We start from the raw sequence: 15,419 nt of genomic DNA, 5'->3' as shown, positions 1-15,419 counted from the left end.
ACTCCCTATGGTTCATGTGGTCTCAGGCGTCTTTAAACTGTTTCGTTCTAACATGGTGATGTACATCAAGTTGATAAGATAGTTCATATTCAAACTGCTTCATTCATCTCCATGCTCCTCTCTCCCTGAAGAAATGTTGTATAGACTCCAATACAGTCGAGCTGCAGACCTCCACTCTCAGGCAAACCAAGATAATCTTTGTTAACCTGATTCCTCGATGGTCTTACACTGATTAAAGAAAACACTATAAAATGCACGTCATCAATAACACAACATGAATTGGTGGGCACCTTCATTAGGTGTAATGATCTTTACCATTTTTATTTCCTCAATTGGTTCAATATTAAATTGATAATGTATAGCATCAAATATATTCATTGAGGTCTACTTTTACTTCTTCTGAGGTAAATTTAGGGATTAGTATTGATAACTGGTTCTGATTAATAATTGATTCAAAATGGTTTTGTCCAGCCTTATTGCTGGATGATTCTATGGTCGATTTTTAACTTTACAACAGAGTTTGGACCTTAGCTTAGCAGATTGATAACAGTTTACCAAGAAAACTCTGATTCAGGATTTTTTGCTTGAAGTTGCTTGAAGCATTGCTTTAACCATTTTGAGACACTACATGGCATACTTCAGTCAATAACATAACAAACTAATACATCTGTGTCAGGTGATATTCCATTTTACTTATATCTGTTTATTTATATCCAGAGATATCTTAATCTACATAGACGGACAGCTCCTGTCTCCAGCTGTGTCTGTAAGATTTATTTGACCCTGCTCTGATTCAACACACACACAGACTTGGATAGCACATCTTACTGAAACCTGAAACCTACCATAGGCTGAGGCAGTGGTGTCAGTCACATTTGTTGGCATTTTATCATCATAGAATGCCATAGTATCATAATAGTATGCAATAACCATACTACACTTGGGTGTTAAGTTAGAGTCAAACTCTGTATCTGGGTAACGATGACTGTTATAAAATAGTACAGCTCCCGGATGTCATGTTTCATTCTTTTAGGACCAGCACTGTACACTTAACCTGTGACTAGAATAAATGATGAACTGAGAAATGAATCCTCTTCTTGTGATATTAGGGAGATGCTCGATCAAAGAACTGTGTTGATTTTATTTCATGGCTTTAACAGATGCTGAAAGTAATGAGGACATTTATAGACATGTAGTAGCGTCAGACAGGACATTTGGCTCTCATATTTATATATTTACTGACATAAATACAACACCCAGGGCACAATACATAAACTAAAATTGATTTTAAGTCAATCCATCACTGTAAGAGCCATAAAAGATGATTAACTCTTTGTTTGAGAACACAGTGAAAAGCATGGGGCAGTTATTCTAAGTGTTCATACATGTTTTTATCTCAACTGGATCAACAGAAGCTTAGAACAAAACAGATGTTTACACATAGCAAAGATTTTGGACATTTTCAAGCCATAAATGATAGGGTTAAGGAGAGGCTGACATACAAAAAGGTATAATGAAAGAAATACAACCACCAGAGATGGGAGACGGCTCATCTCAAACCTGCTCTGAATCACCTCAAAGCAAAAGCCAAAAGAGAAGTTAAAGAGAGAGACCAGGTGAGGTGTGCAGGTAGAGACAGCTCTTCGTCGCATCTGTTTAGAGCCTGAGAGACAGACTCTGAGGATTTTAACATAGGTGTAAAAGATCAAAATAATGGGAACTATAACTGTGAGTACAAGAAGGCAGAAGCCCAAGATGTTATTAACTTTGGTGTCAGAGCAGGCCAGTTTAACAATGGAGTAATTATTACAGTAAATGTAGCTGATGACGTTCCCACACAGCTGCAGAGTAGAACTCAAGGACAATGCACTAGAAACAGATAAACAAGCAAATAACCACACTGCTGTAATATGCACACTCACCCTTTTAAAGGTCATGAAAGAGTTATACTGCAGAGGATAACAGATAGCAAGATATCTGTCATAAGAAATAACAGTCAGATTCAAAATCTCTGCTACAACATAAGAGTAAAGAAAAAAGATCTGCAGGAAACACAGAGGAACAGAAACAGTGTGAGTGTCAGAGAGGATCTGATCCAGGAGCAGAGGGAAGAAAGCTGTACTACCAAACAGCTCATTAACAAACAGATTGCATGGAAACATGTACATGGGTTCATGTAAGCTCCTGTTCCTGCAGATTACAGTAATAAGCAACAGATTGGCACAAAGAATCAACATGTAGATCAACATTGCAACCAAGAAATAAATGTACTTCAGAGACCTGGTCTCAGAAAAGCCACCAAGTCTGAAATGAGAGAACTGAGTCACATTGATCATGATTTATCCTGTGCTGTTACCTCATGGAGCATGTGTCCAGGACCTACAGCAGTGGCAGGTTGAAATGAGTTTTACCAAGAGTCTAGATAGCCACAGAGCTCACTCTCTGTTATGTTGTAACACTTCACTTGGAATATGAAAGACATGGTCAGTTCGACAAGATGTGGTGTGCACTTTCAGGTTTACCAGTGCATCAGAATAATTCTCGGGTGGGGCTGACTTTACTGCAGAGCTAGTGTGCTTTAAATACCCTCAACACCAGTCACATGACTGGAACAGATGAGCTAATGAAAGTGACAGCATGACTCAAGAAACAAAACATTGTCAATTTGGATGAAAAAATTTAAAGTCTTGTGGATTCAAATAGTGGTGAGGAGCCAGGTTCCCCCAGACTGACCCAAGTCGTGCTGGACCTAAACAAGGCATATATCAGTGAGGGCAAGCGAAGATTACATGAGCATCTTTTCTTCATCATTAGTTTCCTGTGCGCTGACATTCAGCCTGAGCTGGGTGGGTTTACAGTTTGGTGTTGTTGTACTGATGTAATCGTGGCTAGTGGATGGTGCCTTCGGGGCACGGTCACACTGGCCATCCAAACCGTGTTGTGCCTAAGCACGATGGCCCCCCTGCAGCGCTGTTCCCCAGCCGGAGAGTACCAGCGCTCACACTACCCCTATATCAACCAGACTTTAGCGGGTATCACACACCTGCATGGCCCGCCTACGTCATCGTGAAGCGTATGTTTACATGAAGCGCGTTCTCATCAGAGTCAGCACAATGAGACACAGATAACACTGCTACAAACTTAGAGACTTTTGGACTTATGGTAAGTCATTTTCACCTGACACAGCCCTCTAGCACCCCTACTTTGTTTAAATTGATTATCGAGGGAAGCGCTCGCGGTGATCATACGTCAAGGATCACACGCGCTGTCCGCTTGCTTGTGCTCGTGCATGAAGTAAACCGTGCCGAAGCCCAACTCTTCAAAGCGTGCCAAAGCACGGCAGCGAATCGTGCTTGAGCACGGCACAGTTGCAGTCACATTGGCCTTTCCAAACATGCTTTAGGGCTGAAGCAGGCTTAGGCACAGCACGGTTGGCCAGTGTGACCGCGTCCTCAGACTCCTGTTAAGACACCTGCCAGGGTTACCCCATGTAACAGGTGTGTTGTGAATGTATACCTGATGGATACAATCTCTAGGATCACCCAGGGGAAGAGGGAGTTCTGTTGGCCTCTTCAGGCTACTTCTGAGTCCAAGGTCGTGGCTCTGTCTTGGAAAAGCAAACATGTGGAAAGTGAAAAAAATCAAGACCCAGGGTCACATTTGCAGGCTGAGGAAAAAAACCTTTAATCATACTGATGTCCACAAGAAGCTCTTTTTACAAAGACACATCATGGAGACACCATAGAACCTAGAACAAAAAAAGCAGTTTAATTTTTCCTTCTTATGTCCAAAGTAGATAAACGTAACAACAAGCAATATTTTCGGAGTTCACCTGCTGACCAACGGTTTGGAATAAAGGACAGAATAAAAAGTTCTTATCAGGGCCGACAATTTCTCTCTCTCTCAAAGTCACAGCAACTGCAGGTAGCCCAGCTTCCCAGTTAAAGGCATCAGGTGACATTTGATAAAAACTTTGTCAAAAGGATAACACAAGAACAAAACAAAATTTTGATGAATAATGTCTTAAAATAACAGGAAAACTTCCCTTGGCAGATTGCATGAAAAGGTTACGCAAAACAGCCATCATGTGAAATAAAGTAGTTTTCAACTATGAGTGTTGCCATGTTAACCACTTTCACTCTAATAACACCAGCTACAGTTATGATCCAGGGATTGACAGATCAGATGCATCAGGTCTTAATGATGAAACCTGGAGGGGATCTTTTCTCTGTGACTTGCCCATGAGCCCAGGATGAGTCTGTAGGTTTTGTTTCATGGGAACATTCAGTGATATTTGAAGCACTCTGCTATCTTGTCAAAAGATGTGAATCTGGTGGTCAGATGGACCTACTTGACCTTCATGTCTAGTGAGAGTGAGCTGGGGACATCTTGTGGGGGCCCAGTCCACAAGATCTTCAAATTCTACTCTGATCTGGGTTGCATGAAGAATCTGACGCACATCCGAAGAGAGCCTGCGGACTTTGGTCTGATTGGGCAATGTCCAGAGTCTCTATTGTCTTAGTGGGCGCAAATGGGGCCCCCCATGCCCACAAGCTAAGACTTTCTGTTCCTTAACTGACACCTCTAAGGTGTCAGTAATTCAAGCCACTATGGTGAATCTGTATTTTGGGTTTCAAAGGAAGGACGGGATGGAGGGGGTACTGATTCTATTACAGTATCACATCACTCAGCACCATGGGGTTCCCAGCAGACTGACGGCTCTTCAACACTTTAGAAACACTTTGGGTTTATTCCTGAAAGGTTCCCAGAAGATGAACTGAGTATTTGTTCAAACAGGTTCTGTACGTTCAGAACTCTGAGTAAAGGGCTGAACTTTGATGCCCCAGTGCCCCAAAAGACTCTATGCTATTTCATAACAGAGTTTTTCCTGACCTCCGGCTCTATTTCTGAATCATCCTCATGCTCCCTTATCCCTGAGGAAATGTTGAATAGCCTCTCCGTGTAGGACTCCTCTCTATAGTAAGAAAACAAACATCAGTCTGGGGATCCCTTGGATAATGACCTCAGTGAGCTGCTGTTGGTGCCCACAGTTCTGACAGCTTAAAAAAAAAGCAGATGAAAGGTTCAATCCAACTCAGGAGAGACTGCTGTTGTCTCTCAGGAAGTCTTTACATTTCCTCCCCTCAGTCTTAACAATAGGGATCAGCAATGATGTCAGTATGAGGCGTGTTGATGAAGATGATCTCTGTGAATTGTTTCGTGGAAATGGTTGATGGACACCTGAGTTGATGATTCGGCTGTGTAGTATTTTAAGATGCAGTGTAGTATAGCAGTTATCCAATGTTGCCTTCCTCTTTTTTTTTGGTGGGTTTGTAGCATCAGTAAGTGAGGCCAGTTAAAGCACGCTACACCAAAGGAGCTAGATTGAACATAGAGCTCCTGAATAAACACAGATTCATGAGAGTTGGTTCAGTATTTTACTCAGACCTGAGAGCGGTGTAACTTTCATGAGGCTGTGTAATTTTATCATTCACTGATTCTAGAGAAAGGATTTAATAAATATAAGACACAAAACAGATAATTATTTCAGAAAACTTTGTGACTACAAACTTGGTCAGCGTTTGTAAAAATCCTGTTCCTAATCTTTTAGACATCCAGTATCAAATCAGTGTGTTTTCTCAGCTTCGAGTACCTGGTACTTAAAGGGATAGTTCAGTTTTTTTGAAGTGGGGTTGTATGAGCTCTATGTGACCACTAAGGACATTAGATACAGTAGAAAGTTGTCTCCTCTCCCTCAGTAAGACACAAACTTTAATCGATGGTGACGAGGAAATAGACGCTAACAGGGACAGACGGTACCAAATTCAAAGGCTATTTTCTCTGCCTACAAGAACTAAAATCAAAAAGTAATACCACAGTTTAAGAGTACGATACATAAAATATTTTTTAAGTGCATTAAGTCTTCGGAAATATAAACATTTATCGGGACCTAACTAACTCATGTGTCCTTACGCGCAGCGCTAGTGCGCTCCGTCCCCCCTCCTCCTTTCAGCTGTAGGGAATGTAAACAAGCTATGCTTCAGGCGCTGGTTTTAGCCTCGTGTAAGTTTGATCAAGTATCGTTATTCTTTTGTTTGTACTCTAAGGATTGTGAGGCAGCGTAGGAAATTCAAAATGAGTGACTATGACAGCGACGATGAAGTTTCATCCACTTTGGAACCAAAAGGATGAACTATCCCTTTAATGTCAGTCAGAGTCAAATATGTTTGTGAAGACACTAAAGGACTCCAACCAAAGAATAAAGACAGCTGAGCTCAGACATGAGAGATTCTACAATGTTGTATGTCTGTCTCTCAGATGTAGTCAAGTGAAAAATAACACTCCGGGCAAAGCACAGAAACTAACTTGTTTTTTGGCCATCCATCACTGCCTAAGAGCCATAAAAGAAAATTTTAAATACCACAACCACATCTGTTCATATATTTACTAGTTTGTTGGCATAAACCCTTAAGTAAACAATGGAAAAACCATTGTTCAACAGTTCAGGTTATTTATTCATCCTTACACAGTGAAGCTTTCTGACCCTTACAAACTAGTTGTGTTGTTGAAACCAAACACATGTTACTCCATCAACACATATAACAAATTCACAGATATTATGAATGAGGCAAACTGACAGCCAGGTCTGATCAGCAGCAAACACAAAGGCTTCAATCTGCCCTTTGTTTGAGAGCACAATGACCCTCACACATGAAGCAGTCATTCAAAGTGTCAAAAATGTTTTTATTTTAGCTGGATAAAAAGAAGCTTAGAGCAAAACAGACGTTTACACACATCAAAGATTTTGGACATTTTTAGGCCATAAATGATGGGGTTTAGGAGAGGGACACATACAAATAGGTATAATGATAGAAATACAATCACCAGAGGTGGGAGACGGTTCATCTCTAACCTGCTCTGAATCACCTCTAAGCAAATTCCAAAGAAGAAGTTAAAGAGAGAGACCAGGTGAGGTGTGCAGGTAGAGACAGCTTTCTGTCGCGTCTGTTTGGAGCCTGAGGAACAAACTTTGAGGATTCTAACATAGGTGTAAAAGATCAGAATCATGGGGACAATAGCTGTGAGTACGAGGGAGCAGAGGCCCAAGATGTTATTAACTTTGGTGTCAGAGCAGGCCAGTTTAACGATAGAGTAATTATTACAGTAAATATAGTTGATGACGTTCCCACACAGCTGTAAAGTGGAACTCAAAGGCAATGTGCACGCCAAATAAAGAAATGCACTTAGCCATGCTGCTGCAATATGCATGCTCACCTTTTTAAACGTCATATAAGAGTTATACTGCAGAGGATAACAGATAGCAAGATATCTGTCATAAGAAATGATCATTAGATTAAAAATCTCTACATACACATACGAGTAGAGGCAGTAGATCTGCAGGAAACACAGAGGAACAGAAACAGTGTGAGTGTCAGAGAGGATCTGATCCAGGAGCAGAGGGAAGAAAGCTGTACTACCAAACAGCTCATTAACAAACAGACTGCATGGAAACATGTACATGGGTTCATGCAAGCTCCTGTTCCTACAGATCACAGCAATGAGCAACAGGTTGGCACAAAGAATCAACATGTAGATCAACATTGCAACAAGAAAATAAATGTGCTTCAGAAACCTGGTTTCAGAAAAGCCACCAAGTCTGAAATGAGAGAACTGAGTCACATTGATCATGATTTATCCTAAGCTGTTACCTCATAGAGCATGAGACCAGGACCTGCAGCAGGGGCAGGTTTCATGGGGACCCTCCAAAAAGTTTAGATACTCACAGAACTTGCTTTTTTATGTGGTTAGATTATTCCTCATTTCATTTACACAGTTTAATTTCAGGAGACATCTGTGTGCTCTTTATTTCAAGGATTACCTGAGCATCAGAATAATGTGTGGTTGCAGCTGACTTTACTGCAGTGGCAATGTGCTGGTGATTTAATACCCTCGACTTCAGTCACATGACTGGAATAGATGAGCTAATCAAAGTGACATCATGTCTTAGGAAACTGAAGATTTACTGTATTCATAGAAAACTTTAAAAAACGAAAAGTGAGGAGGTTTTTGGAAATCAAATAGTGGTCAGGAGCCATGTTCCCCCAGACTGACCCAAGTCATGCTGGACCTAGGCATGTAAGTAAGTAAGCACATGAGAAGATTAAATAAGCATCTGGCCTCCATCATTTGTTTGCTGCCGCAACGGGCAGCCACAACCAACAGGGCGATCTTGTGGTGTGTAATGAGAGACGAAGGACTTATTTCTGAGTGGGCAATGTCCAAGGTTTCTATTGTCACAGTTAGTGTTAGTGAGACCCCTAATGCCCATAGGCTCAGACTTCCTGTTTCTTAACTGATACCGCTATAGTGTCAAAGAAGAAACAGTTACAGTTACAGTTATTTAGACAACCATGGTGAATCTTGATTTTGGATTTAGGAGAGGGACACATACAAAATGGTACAATGATAGAAATAGACATCAGAGGTGTAAAGCAGCTCATCTCAAACCTGCTCTGAATCACCTCAACACAAATTCCAAAGAAGAAGTTGAATTGAGAGACCAGGTGAGGGTATGCAGGTAAAGACAGTTTTCTGTCGCGTCTGTTTGGAGCCCAAGAAACAAACTCTGAGGATCCTCATGTAAGTGTAAAAGGTTTCAGAGCAAGCCAGTTTAACACTAGCGTAGTTTTTTCAGTCAATCAAGCTGCAAGCAGCGTTAGACAGGCCTTACGCTTTGGCCAATCCCTTCTGCTTGTCAGCCATACCTATTTCCCCTCCACTGTTAAGGTAATGCCTCCACTGTTAGGGTTTCATCCCTTTCTGGCCCTCTTTGAGGTATCACAGTTGATACCATGTATTATTTCCTCTGCTGAGTTACATGACCAGCTGCACGGAACTCCAAACCAGTGTGTGACATCATTATCAACAACAGCAGAGTGAAGGGTGAAATTTATTCACAAAAGTTTTGGAAACAACCCCTCATATATGGCACAATTTTACCCAAATCTGTGTGAAAATATGATATTTTTGTAGGAAATTTTGTCAGAAACCCATCCATGACATTTTGAAGCTGCACAACTTTTAGCTATTTGTCTAGAGGCCCAAATGCGGCAGCCTGTGTGGGCTGGATCAAATAATACCATGTATTTTAATGGAGGGGGCTAAGAAAGCTCCTTTAGTGTTCACCGACTTTGAGTGCTCGTCATTTGAAAACTGGGTCCAAAATAGCAACTTCATGTCATCTCAGCCATTTTCAAGGCGATACCACTTATGGTTTCAGAGGAGATAACCTTTCAAAAGGGGCAAAAATGTTTAAAAAATGTATTTTGAAAGGCAAATTGATGGCTTCTTGTGCCAGATAGGGCCATGACGCCCCTGCCTTTTTGGTGCGTCTTAATGAGACATACATTTGGACTTTGGTTTCATCTCTCTACGACATTCTTACCGCCTGTTACAGCCATTTTCGTGGTGGCGCTAGAGAGCAGATTATGGAATGTTGGGGGTAAATTTGCATTTATCAAATTTTTTCGCAATCATGAGGTGTGTGCCAATTTTGGTGAGTTTTTGAGCAGGTTTAGGGGGTCAAATTTGAGTTCTCATGTAGGAGGGAATAATAGGAAAGAAACGGACAAAATACTGTAGACCCTAAATATAGTTGAAATCATTCTCATACAGCTGCAGCAGCTGACTTTACTGCAGAGTCAGTGTGCTGGTGATAAAATACCCTCCATGTTGGCCACATGACTGGAACAGATCAGCTAATTAAAGTGAAGTTATGCCTCAGGAAACTGAAGATTGACCATGTGGATAATAGTGAGGGGACAGGTTCTTCCAGACTGACCCGAGTCATGCTGGACCTAAACAAGGCACGTATCAGTAAGCACCCTTTTTTCTGGGTGCTCTTAAAAATCCTGTCCATCAGGATCACATATACAGCATACCTGTGCCACATGGTGTCTCCACAGGAGTCTGGAGACACCATCCAAAGCCAGGATGGAATCAAAGCCACAACACCAAACTGTAAACCCACCTAACTCAGGCTGAATGACAGCATACAGGAAACCAAATATGAAGGAAAGATGCTCATTGAATCTTCACATGTGCTCACTGATACATGCCTTTTTTAGGTCCAGCATAACTCAGGTCAGTCTTGGAGAACTGTCCCCTCTGGGAGAAATTTTTTAATGTAGATGGTGAATATTCATTTTCCTGGAACATGCTGTCACTTTGATTGGCTCATCTGTTCCAGTCATGTGACTGGCATAGAGGGTATTTAATCACCAGCACACTGGCTCTGCAGTAAAGTCAGCTGCACTCACACATTTTTTCTGAAGCACAGGTGACCCTTAAAGAAAGTGCACTGAGACATCTCCTGAAATTGGACTGTGTAATTCAAATTTCAGATTAGGGTGTTACGACATGAAAAAGAAAAAAATCTGCAAGTATATAGACTTTGTGTGAGATCCTCATGAAACCTTCCTCTTTTCCTGGTCTCATTCTTCTTGAGGTAACTGCTCAGGATATATCATGATCAATGTGTCTCAGTTCTCTCATTTCAGACTTGGTGGCTTTTCTGAAACTGGGTTTCTGAAGCATGTCTTTTTTCTGGTTGCAATGTTGATCTACATGTTGATTCTTTGTGCCAACCTGTTGCTTATTGCTGTAATCTGTAGGAACAGGAGCTTACATGAACCCATGTACATGTTTCCATGCAGTCTGTTTGTTAATGAGTTGTTTGGTAGTACAGCTTTCTACCCTCTGCTCCTGGATCAGCTCCTCTCTGACACTCACACTGTTTCTGTTCCTCTGTGTTTCCTGCAGCTCTTCTGTCTCTACTCTTATATAGGTGTTGAGTTTTTAAATCTGACTGTCATTTCTTATGACAGATATCTTGCTATCTGTTATCCTCTGCAGTATAACTCTTATATGACTTTTAAAAGGGTCAGTGTGCTTATTGCAGCAGCGTGGTTAATTGCTTGTCTTTCCATTGTTTGCATGGTGTCTTTGAGTTCTAATCTGCAGCTGTGTTGGAACGTCATCAACTATATTTACTGTAATAACTACTCCATTGTCAAACTGGCCTGCTCTGACACTAGAGTAAATAACATCTATGGCCTCTGCTGTCTTGTACTCACAATTATTCTTCCCATGGTTCTGATCTTTTACACCTACATGAGGATCCTCAGAATCTGTTTCTCAGGCTCCAAACAGACGCGACAGAAAGCTGTCTCTACCTGCACACCTCACCTGGTCTCTGTCTTTAACTTCTCTTTTGGATGTTGTTTTGAGGTGATTCAGAGCAGGTTTGAGATGAACAGTCTCTCACCTCTGGTGCCGTTATTTTTATCCTTATATCTCATTATATCCCAGCCTCTTCTTAACCCCATCATTTACGGCCTGAAAATGTCCAAAATCTTTGACATGTGTAAATGTCTGTTGCTTTCTAAGCTTCCGTTTATCAAGCTAAAATAAAAACACGTTTGACACTTATAATGACTGCTTCATGTTTGAGGGTTAATGTGCGCTCAACCAAAGAGCAGATGGAAACCTTCCTGCTTGTTGTTGATCAGACCTGGATGTCAGTTTGTCTCATTTAGAATAACTGAATGAGTTTCATGTGTTGATGGAGTGGCACATGTTTGATTTCAACAACACACCTATGTTGTAAAGTGTGTTGTTTTGTTTTTGTTTTTGTTTTTTACTATAGTTAATATGAGAGACAAACGTCCTGTTTTTGACTCCACTACATGTCCGTCAATGTCCTCATTTCTTTTGGCTTCTGAAAAAGCTAGCTTGTATACACAACACAAGCTCAGGGTTTCTTAAATCTTTTGTTGGATTCCTTAAGTCTCTTTACAAACATATAATTGATTATGATTAATGTCAAGTATCAGATACTTAATAGTACACTGTACATTTAAATACTACACAGCTGAATCATCAACTCAGGTGTCCATCAACCATTTCCATGACACCAATAACAGAGATCATCTTCAGCAACACGTCTCATACTGACGTCATTGTTCATCGTCAGAGTTAGACCAAGAGGAGAAAATGCAAAGACATGCTGAGAGACAACTCCAGTCTCTCCTGGGTGAGATCAAACCTTACGTCTGCTTTAAAAAAAAATAAAAAAATCAGGACCGCAGATACCAACAGCAGCTTGCTTAGGTCATTATCCCAGGGGCCTCCAGACTGATATTTGTAATGAGACTGTAAAGGAGTCCTACACAACGAGGTTATTCAACATTTTCTCAGGGATAAGGGAGCATGACTGAATCAGTGATACAGCCAGAGGTCAGAAAAAATCCCTGTTGTCAAATAGCACAGAGTCTTTTGGGGCATTGAGGCATCAAAGTTCACTCATGTAGTGAGGGCCCTTACCAGGTTAACCCCACTGGATCCTGAAATTAAAGAAACTCCTCCTTCTCAAACCTAAAATCCAGACCCACCACAGTGTTCTGAATTACAGACACTGTTCCTGGTCTCCCTTAACACTGAAGTAGTGTCAGTTAAGAAACAGGAAGTCTAAGCCTGTGGGCATTGGGGAGTCTTATCAGCGCCCACTGCGACAATAGAGACTGTGGACATTGCTCACTCTGATATGAAAGTCCTCTGTCTCTTGAAATGCAAGAAAAATTCTTCATGCAACCAAGATGAGAGTAGAAGTCCAGTTTGAGGTTTTTGTGTTCTGGTGGCAGGGTATTTCTGAATCCACATTTTTTTTTGTAGAATAATGGTAGATACAGCAGGGAAATAAAATAAAGAAATCAAGGGTAATGGATCCGGGGACTGGCAGAGGTTGCAACAGGCCTTCATTAAGTAACCTCGAGGGGATCCCTTCTCTGACTGGTTCATGATGAATTTGAAGTGTTTGTTGTATGAGAAGACTCAGAGCTTATTGATGAACTCTGCTGCTTTGTCAAAACATTTGTATCTTGTGGTGTGACAGACCTGCTTGACCTTTATGTCACTTGAGGGTGAGCTGGGGACATCTTGTGGAGGCCCAGTCTACAAGAACTTCAACTTCTGGGTTGAAGGAAGATCTTATCCTGCATCTTGAGAGACAAAATACTTATATCTGAGTGGGCAATGTCCAGAGTCTCTATCATTGCAGTGGGTGCTAGAGAGCCCCCCCAAGGCCCACAGGCTTAGACTCCTTAGACTGACACCCCTAAAATGTCAGGGGAGACCAGGAACAGTGTCAGTAATTCAGACAACCATGGTGAACCTGGATTTTGAATTTCAGAGGAAGGATGAGATAGAGGTTGGTGTTGTATCTAGCAGGGTGCGACACCACTCAGCTCCTTGGTGGCTATAATGTCTTAGACATTAGAGGAAGACTTTGGGTTCATTACTTTCAGGATCCAGTGGGGTTAACCTGGTGAGGTCCCTCAGTACATGAGTGAACTTTGATGCCTCAATGCCCTAAATGACCCGATGCTATTTGATAACAGGGTTTTTGCTGACCTCTGGATCTGTTAATGATTCATCCTCATGCTTCCTTCTCCCTGAGGAAATGAGGAAATGCCCTACAGGGCATAGTTTGGAATATACTTTTTTTCCCCTCGCTTCTCCCTAATGTTTCATTTTGTATCTATTGTAACAGAGTGCTGGGCACGCTAGCAGCTTCCACAGTCAGAGAGCCATGAGAAAAGAGTAAAAACACTAAAAGCATATTTGTTTACATATTTACCAGTTAGTTAGCACTTATCCCGTATTGAAGTAAATGATGAAACAACCATTGTTCGACAGTTCACTTTTTTATTCATCCTCACATCCTCACTTTACAAATTTGACTTGTTGTTTGAATCAAACATGTGTTACTGAACACAGCACACTGAACACAATAAAAGTTATTCTAACAAGACAAACTGACAGCCGAGTCTGATCAGCAGCAAACAGAGCGCACAGTGACCCTCACACATGAAGCAGTCATTCAGAGTGTTCAAACATGTTTTTATCTCAGCTGGATAAACAGAAGCTTAGAGCAAAACATACGTTTACACATGTCAAAGATTTTGGACATTTTCAGGCCATAAATGATGGGGTTAAGAAGAGGCTGAGATATGATGAGATATAAGGTTAAAAATGTTGATGCCACAGGTGGAAGGCCACTCTTCTCAAACCTGCTCTGAATCACCTCAAAGCAAATTCCAAAAGAGAAGTTAAAGAGAGAGACCAGGTGAGGTGTGCAGGTAGAGACAGCTTTCTGTCGCGTCTGTTTAGAGCCTGAGAAATAGACTCTGAGGATCTTCATGTAGGTGTAAAAGATCAGAATCATGGGGACAATATTTTCAAGTACAAGAGAGCAGAGGCCATAGATGTTATTTACTCTGGTGTCAGAGCAGGCCAGTTTGACGATGGAGTAATTATTACAGTAAATATAGTTGATGACGTTCCCACACAGCTGCAGAGTAGAACTTAAAGATAACATACAAGCAATGGAAAGACAAGCAGTTACCCATGCAACCGCAATAAGCACGCTCATCCTTTTAGAAGTCATGTGAGAGTTATACTGCAGAGGATAACAGATAGCAAGATATCTGTCATATGAAATGACCGTCAGAGTTAAGAATTCAACCCTTACATAACAGTAGAGACAGAAAATCTGCAGGAAACACAGAGGAACAGAAACAGTGTGAGTGTCAGAGAGGATCTGATCCAGGAGCAGAGGGAAGAAAGCTGTACTACCAAACAGCTCATTAACAAACAGACTGCATGGAAACATGTACATGGGTTCATGTAAGCTCCTGTTCCTACAGATCACAGCAATGAGCAACAGGTTGGCACAGAGAATCAACATGTAGATCAACATTGCAACAAGAAAATAAATGTACTTCAGAAAACTGGTTTCAGAAAAGCCAACAAGTCTGAAATGAGAGAACTGAGTCACATTGATCATGATTTATCCAGAGCAGTTACCTCATAGAGCAAAGGACAGTGACCTGCAGCAGGGGCAAGTTTTTTATGGAGGGTTTATGTGGAGTGCAGATACTCACAGAGCTTGCTTTCTTTCATGTTGCAAGACCCTTATCTAGAATTAAATTACCCAGTCCAATTCAGAAGACAACTGAGTGCATTTGTTTTAAAATTCACATGTGCATCAGAATAATGTGAGCGAGTGCAGGAAGACCTTACTGCAGAGCCAAGTGATGGTGGTGATTACATATCCTTCATGCCAGTCACATGACTGGAACAGATGAGCTAATCAAAGTTGACGTCATGTCTCGGGAAGCTGAAGATTCACCATGTGGACAAGAAATTTAAAAGCCCAAAACTGAGTGAGTCTTTGAAAATCCATTAGTGCGGAGGGGACAGGTTCTCCCATACTGACTCGAGTCATGCTGAACATAAACAATGCATGTATCAGTGAGCACGTGAGCATTAAATGAGTGTCTTTCATTCGTTTTTGGTTC

At 41.3% G+C, this 15,419-nt stretch overlaps 4 protein-coding genes across 4 annotated transcripts; 1 reads left to right on the top strand and 3 right to left on the bottom strand.

Moving 5' to 3' along the window:
- Window positions 1-1,391: 1,391 nt before the first annotated feature.
- Window positions 1,392-2,336, bottom strand: LOC141797388 (olfactory receptor 11A1-like). The gene has a single exon (XM_074678704.1). The coding sequence runs from the start codon at window positions 2,334-2,336 to the stop codon at window positions 1,392-1,394; it is 945 nt and encodes a 314-aa protein (XP_074534805.1).
- A 4,408-nt stretch (window positions 2,337-6,744) lies between these two features.
- LOC141797387 (olfactory receptor 4E2-like) lies at window positions 6,745-7,689 on the bottom strand. Its single transcript, XM_074678703.1, has one exon. The coding sequence runs from the start codon at window positions 7,687-7,689 to the stop codon at window positions 6,745-6,747; it is 945 nt and encodes a 314-aa protein (XP_074534804.1).
- A 2,838-nt stretch (window positions 7,690-10,527) lies between these two features.
- Window positions 10,528-11,472, top strand: LOC141797386 (olfactory receptor 51E1-like). Its single transcript, XM_074678702.1, has one exon. It carries the CDS (start codon window positions 10,528-10,530, stop codon window positions 11,470-11,472), a length of 945 nt encoding a protein of 314 aa, XP_074534803.1.
- A 2,488-nt stretch (window positions 11,473-13,960) lies between these two features.
- LOC141797385 (olfactory receptor 11A1-like) lies at window positions 13,961-14,905 on the bottom strand. Its single transcript, XM_074678701.1, has one exon. The coding sequence runs from the start codon at window positions 14,903-14,905 to the stop codon at window positions 13,961-13,963; it is 945 nt and encodes a 314-aa protein (XP_074534802.1).
- Window positions 14,906-15,419: the final 514 nt, after the last annotated feature.

Source organism: Halichoeres trimaculatus, unplaced genomic scaffold, assembly GCF_033239565.1.
Source record: "Halichoeres trimaculatus isolate MK-OKI-2021-1 unplaced genomic scaffold, fHalTri1.1 fHalTri1_scaffold_9, whole genome shotgun sequence".
Classification (NCBI taxonomy): domain Eukaryota; kingdom Metazoa; phylum Chordata; class Actinopteri; order Labriformes; family Labridae; genus Halichoeres; species Halichoeres trimaculatus.
Note: the sequence above shows the minus strand (reverse complement) of the source record. Positions and strands in the feature narration are given on the sequence as shown.

Coding starts and splice junctions, on each gene's coding strand:
- LOC141797385 (XM_074678701.1), bottom strand. CDS start 14,905: ATGATCAATGTGACTCAGTTCTCTCATTTCAGACTTGTTGGCTTTTCT.
- LOC141797386 (XM_074678702.1), top strand. CDS start 10,528: ATGATCAATGTGTCTCAGTTCTCTCATTTCAGACTTGGTGGCTTTTCT.
- LOC141797388 (XM_074678704.1), bottom strand. CDS start 2,336: ATGATCAATGTGACTCAGTTCTCTCATTTCAGACTTGGTGGCTTTTCT.
- LOC141797387 (XM_074678703.1), bottom strand. CDS start 7,689: ATGATCAATGTGACTCAGTTCTCTCATTTCAGACTTGGTGGCTTTTCT.